The following is a 7,500-nucleotide window of genomic DNA, read 5'->3' on the forward strand; positions in this document are numbered from 1 at the left end:
GGTGCATCGTGGAGCTGGTCGAGTACTACCTGAGCGACGAGAACCTGGTCAAGGACATGTTCCTCCTCAAGCACGTGACCAAGCACCGCGAGGGCTACGTGTCCCTCAAGCTGCTGGCGAGTTACAAGAAGGTAAAGCGACTCACCAAGGACTGGCGCGTCGTGGCGCACGCCCTCAGGTCGTCCAAGGCCCTGGAGATGAACCCAGAAGAAACGAAGGCGCGTCGCCGCAACAGCCTGCCTCAGGAGCTCGAGGAGGACACCCGCCCCTTCAGGACCATCATTGCGACGCACATCCCCAAGGACCTCGCCAACATGAACAACATAGCCGAGCATTTCGGCAAATTCGGGGAGATGATTTCGCTGCAGGTGCACAAGCCGGGCGGCCGCACGCTGGACGAGGTCCGCCTGGTGGAGCGCCTGCACCCGGGCTCCGCCGGCACCGTCTGCGCCATGGTGGAGTACGAGAAGGTGCACTGCGCCCGCCAGGCCCTCAGGGCCATCGCCAGCGACGCCGGCGGCGAGATGAAGGCGGTGGAGATGCCCCGCAAGAAGCGCGAGATGGGCTCCCTGCTGGGCATCAAGTCCCAGGTGGACAACGAGAGCTGCTACTTCAGCGCCTCCGACGCGTCCGAGCCGACGTCGCCCGTGTACCGCGCGCGCCACATCCGCCTCATGTCTCCGTCGTCGTCCCTCGCGTCCTCCCCGAGCGTCTCGCCCATCCCCAAGCGCCGCCACGCCGCGCCGCCCACCTTCTCGCCCGAGTCGTCGCCGCCCTCGCCCTACGGCCACCGCCGGGGCCCGCCCACGCCCAGCTCCTCCCCCGAGGACCAGCCGGCCTCGCGCTTCCTGCTGTCCAGCGACTCCTTCGCGCCCTTCCCCTCGCGCTCCGACGTGCCCAGCTCCCTGCCTCTGCCTCGGCGCTACGTGCCCGGGCGCAAGGCGGCGACCCCGGAGCCGTGCGCGTGGCGCCGCGGGACCAACAGCAGCTGCAGCAGCTCCCCCGACTGCCCCGCCACGCCCCTCAGCCCCTGGCTCCGGCGGCGCGCCCTCGCCAAGGCGGCCGAAGGCAACAGCAGCTCGGCGTTTTCGAGTCCGGCGGCGTCGCCCAGCCTCCGTCGGCGGAACGACTCCCCGATGCCGCTGCCCGAGAACGTGTCGCGCCTGCCGAAGGGGCCCGACGGCACGCGCGGCTTCGCTCGCCGCCCGCTGGTCAACGCACAGGCCTGAGCCGCCGGCGCGCGCCCTCTGCGCTGGGTGCAGGTGCTCGGCCGCGGAGGCTCCGCCCACTCCGCCCACGCGACGCCCACTCAGCCCAGACGCACAGCGACTCGTATTTAGTCCCAAGGACGAGTAGAAGTCAGCTCCGCCTCGACGCGGGACTGACCTAGTGACCAGAGCTATATATTCTAGTAGTGAGACGAATATCTTATTTATGTAAAAATAAAAGATTGACATTTACAGGATTATCAGTTCCCTTTTCCTAATATCACGATTATCACACACACACGCATGTATGACATACATATGCATATATATATATTTATATACATATATACATATATATATATATATATATATATATATATATATATTATAACATATATATTGAATACATATATATAACTATATATATATATTATATATATATATATATATATATATATTATATATATTATATATATTTATATATATATATATATAATATATTATATATTAAAATATATATAATATATATAATATATATATATATATATATTGCACATTGTGATGTGTGTGTGAGCCTGTAATTTATAACACACACCCACAATTAAATAAATACAAAAACAACATGCATGTACATATATCTATAAACCTATAAATCAGAACACAAAATTCAATTCATCTAGATTATATCTCAGGAACAGATCCGTTTATAATTTATTCTACCATAGTTCTTGCAATTTACAAAAATAAAGTTGAAAGTGTCATACGAATGTTACTTCTTTAAATCAAAAGGATAAACAAACCTCAACGTACCTCCATGAGATCGAAGAATTAAGAAATCCGCATATATATATCATCAACGAAATAAAGGTCATCCATTTATATATCGCATAGTTATCGTGAAAACAAAAGCAAAACTTTTTTTTTTTATCTCAAGGGGTAACGGAAGCAAAATAAATTCCTCTGGTTTCGCGCGCTCGATTCCAACCGGACGAGACACTTGTACATTATCATTATCATCTTCGTTGTCATTATCATTATTATCAGAGTGATATACATGCACTACTATGTCTTATGTATAGCTTTGCCCTAGCTTATTGATTAACAGGGTCACAGTAATATCTGCTTTACCAACAATGTATGTCTCAGAATCTAACATAAACTTTACAAATTATTTAGGGATAGTTCCTATGCCTATTCATGTATATACAATGTATATAGTATGAATAAACATATCAAAATCAAATCAATCTATCATTAACATCATCATCACCATTATGATTGCCGCCATAGCACTGATCATCATTATCAGCATCATTATCACATCCCTGACCATCATTATCACCATCATTCTTCCACGCCCTCACAACTAGCGCCGTAGAAGAGACAAGCCGCCCACGCCGCCCACGCTGCCAACCTGCCACCTCGCTCCCTCTGGCACGACGCGGCGCTGTTCAAGTTCATTCCCCTTTCAACCGAGCTGCACTTGCGTTGTTTCGCTGCTCCTACCTGTATGTGTTTGTACTTTTGAACAACCATGCGACAGCGCACCATAAGAAAAAAAAGGTGTTGTTGAACTTATTATTATCTTTACTATTGTCATCATTATCAGTGTTATTACTATCATGCTCATCCTTATTATTATAGGTAGATTATCATAGATAGATTATCATAGATAAATTATTATAGATAGATTATTATAGATAGAATATTATAGAAAGATTATTATAGATATTAACACTATCATCATCACTATCATTCTCATTTACCTGGACAATTAAAGACAAATCCTTTAATTAGAATAAATGATCATACCCATGATAAATTTTCTTTACCGTTACCATTAGAATAAGTACTATTAACATCAACATAAATACGCTATTCTCAATCATAATAACCCCAACATTTCCAACAAAAACAAACCAATAAGAAAAGCACAATAACAGAACGAACAAAAATAAAAACTAAGATCATCATAGAAAAGTTACAAAGAAGTAAAGAGAAGAAGAAGAAGAAGAAGAAGAAGAAAAAAAAAACACTGGCATCCTCTGGCGCCCACCTTTCCTCCCACCGCGAGGACAAAACGCAACCCCTAAACGCATTAATGGAGAAGGTGCGTCGGGCGGGCTGAGTCAAGGCGCTTGTATGAGTTCTTCCGCAGCCAAGTTGTGCTGAACAGCCATGGCATTTGAACACTCAGGTATTGATTCCCTGTAGAGAGTACTCTTAAGAAGCAAGAGCTGCGAAAAGACCACGAAAAAACCTGAAGAAAATGTATATATTTCACCCGCAAAGTGTCTTGGCTTCAGGGGTCGACGTCAACGTAATATGAATCTAATAAGATAATCCGAAAATTATTTTTATTGAGAGGTGGGGGTGGGGGGGGGGGTAGCAGTAAAAAAAAAGAAATTAAACCACTGTGGTTTGCGGTTATATGTAAGAAAAAAACAAACAAACATATAGCATTGTCTCACTCACAGTCGATGACAGATTGGGAAATAGAACAAGACAAGGAAAAATATACGTGATTATATTTGATATCAAATGCAATGATATGCATATATTACGTCAATAAACATTTTCTTTATAAGACATCAGGTAAACTTCTCTTGAGTCAGGTCATGTCACCGCAGACAAATAATTGCTCTCAATAGTTATTCTAATTATCTTGACTCTCAGCCGCGCTGGCATCCATTGATCCATTGATATATATATATATATTATATACATATATATATATATATATATATATACTATATATTATTTATATTATTTATATATTAAAATAATATTATATAATATATTCATAATATATTATATATATATATTATATATATATAGATTATATATATAATATCCTACACATATATATAATACCACATATATCTTGTATCTATCTAGTCTATACTATCTCTATACATATATGAATATATATGTATAATATATCTATATATATATATATATATATATATAATATATTAAATCACTATCATATATGTTTATATATGTATTATATATATATATATGCGTGTGATGTGTGTGTGTGTGTGTAGTGTTAAGGTGTATGCGTGTGCATGTATATATATAGGTATATATATATACATATATAATATATATATATATATATTATATATATATATATAAATAACATATATATATATATATATATATATATAACTATATTTATATATATATACCACATACACACATACACACACACACTCACCACAAGACACATACCAACACACACACCACAGGACACACACACACACACTACAATATAAAAAGAATATATATATATATATATATATATTTATATATATTATATATATTATATAGTATATGATAACAATATATATTACATATACATATATATATATATATTACCCATATATATATCTATTATATCAAAAAATATATATGTATGTATAATGCATATATATATGTATATATATGGATCTCTCTCTCTCTCTCTCTCTCTCTCTCTCTCACTCTCTCTCTCTTCTCTCTCTCTCCGCTCTCTCTCTCTCTCTCTCGCTCTCTTCTCTCTCTTTTCTTTCTCTCTCTCTCTTCTCTCTCTCTCTCTCCTCTCTATATATATATATATCTATATATATATATATACATATATATATGTATACACACCACACGACACAACCACACACATACACACCCATCACACACACACACACAAACCACACACATCACCCACAACACACAGACACACACACACACACACACACACACACACCACACAACACTACACACACAAATTTTATATATATATATATATTTATATATATATATTATATATATAATATATGTATATTCATACTTATATTAAATATATATATATATATACTATACATATATATATATATTATATATATATAATATTAATATATATATATATGTATATATTACATATATATGTATATATATATACCTACATATATATATAATATATATAAGATATATATATATATATATATATATATATATAATATAATACTATATATATATATATATATTACTAGAGAGACACACAATAACAGCACACATACAACGACACAGACACACACACACACACACACACATACCAATCACACACACACACAACATAAAATATATATTAATATATATTATATATATATATATATATATAATTATATATTATATATATATGAATACTATAACATATATATATATTATATATATATATATATATATATATATCGGGTGTGTATATATATATATATATATATATATAATATATATATATATATATTATATATATATGTATATATGTATCATACATATATATATATAGATATTATATCTTTATATATTTATTATATATATATATATATAGTATATTTTATATATATCTATATATATATATATCTATAATATATCGATAGATAGATAGAAAAAATATACTAGGATATATATGTATATATGTATGCTATATATATATAATATATTTATATATAGCTAATATGTATTTATATATAAATAGATATATTATGTATATATCTAGATATATATATATATATATATTATATATATATATATATATATATCTTTGTAGATCTGCAAACCTATATATATATATTATATATATATATTATATATATATAATATATATATATATATATGTTATTATGTATACTATATATATCTATATATTATATATATATTATATATTTTATATATATATATATTATTCATATATTTAATATTTTTTATATATTATAGATATTATAATATATGTATAATATGTATATAAATATATATATATATATATATATATATATATTATATATATATATATATATATATATATAAATGTATATAACTATATATACATACATATATATATTTATATATTTATATATATATATATATATTTTATGTATATCTATATATATATACAAATATAATTTTTATATATACTATACATATATATATATATATATCTATATAAACTAAAAATACAACAATAAATATAATATCAATCCATACAAATAACATATATAACAATATAAATTTAACAAAAATATATTAAAATATATCAAACAAAAACAAATAAAAACGCCAATATTTATCCTAAATCTCACTATAACTACATATGACTATATATCAAAAAAAATATCTAAATATATATCAATATCTAACAACACACAAAATCAGAGCACAATCACTCCAAAAAACACAATAGCCTCAACCTAAAAATCTATCCCCACACCACTCTATACACAAAATCCAACACTCAATCTAAATCACACACCCTATCCACATACACACACCAAACTCACCACACTCTCTATATCTTCACAACACTAGCGACACACACCCACGACTAACGACACACCCCCTCACACTAACACACACATCACCACACACCTCACAGCACAAACACATCTCCCAGCTCCATTACCAACACTCACTCACTAATCAGACTCACACAATACAAAAACTAACACACACTCACACACCCACTCACACACTCACACACACACACACACACACTCCCACACACTCACCAGACACACACACATCTCACTAACTCACACACACACAACCTCTCACACATAACGCACAGATATCACGCTCTAAATCCACCACACACTAAATAAATATGGACTACCTGACCACCCCCCCCCCCCCCCCCCACCCCCCCCCCCCCCCCCCCACCCCCACCCCCCCCCCAACCCCCCGCCCACCCCCCCCCCCCCCCCACCCCCTCCCCCCCACCCCCCACCCACCCCCATCTCATAACCAAACAAACTCTCAACTCTCACTCACACTCAAACTCACAGACATCATCAAAAACACACTCTCACAATATACTAACTCACTACACACACATTAACACACACCGCAATACACTCTCAATCACACACTCACTCTCACTCTCACACAAAAACACAAAAACCCTCACAATATAAACACAACCCCCCCACACACCCCCACACCACCCACACCCACCCACCCCTATCAATCAATAACACACATAAAACTCACTACTAACTCAATATCTCTATCACAGTCAGTTTATAATCCTATACCCTCTCTCACATCACTATATCTCTCAAACTCAATCACACAATATACCAACCTACACTCTATATATACTATAAATATCACCCACAAAACAAACTCTCTATCTCTCACAAATCTATACTATCTAATTAACCGCCTCTCTATGTATCACACTTCACTCACAAATCACACTCTATCAAAAACACTATCAACACTCTCACAATCATCTCTCACAAACTCCCCCCCCCCC

At 36.2% G+C, this 7,500-nt stretch overlaps 1 protein-coding gene across 1 annotated transcript in view; it reads left to right on the forward strand.

The window, feature by feature from the left end:
* The window catches only part of LOC122261267 (la-related protein 6), a 1,950-nt gene extending 490 nt beyond the window's left edge, over positions 1 to 1,460 (forward strand). The window contains exon 1 of the mRNA XM_043028794.2: positions 1 to 1,460. This exon is cut by the window's left edge and continues 490 nt beyond it. Coding sequence (XP_042884728.2) covers positions 1 to 1,229 — 1,229 coding nt within the window. The 3' untranslated portion in view covers positions 1,230 to 1,460.
* The last annotated feature ends 6,040 nt before the right edge of the window (positions 1,461 to 7,500 follow it).

This window comes from Penaeus japonicus, unplaced genomic scaffold (genome assembly GCF_977035675.1).
Source record: "Penaeus japonicus unplaced genomic scaffold, GWHDUDI00000001_assembly GWHDUDI00000037, whole genome shotgun sequence".
NCBI classification, from domain to species: domain Eukaryota; kingdom Metazoa; phylum Arthropoda; class Malacostraca; order Decapoda; family Penaeidae; genus Penaeus; species Penaeus japonicus.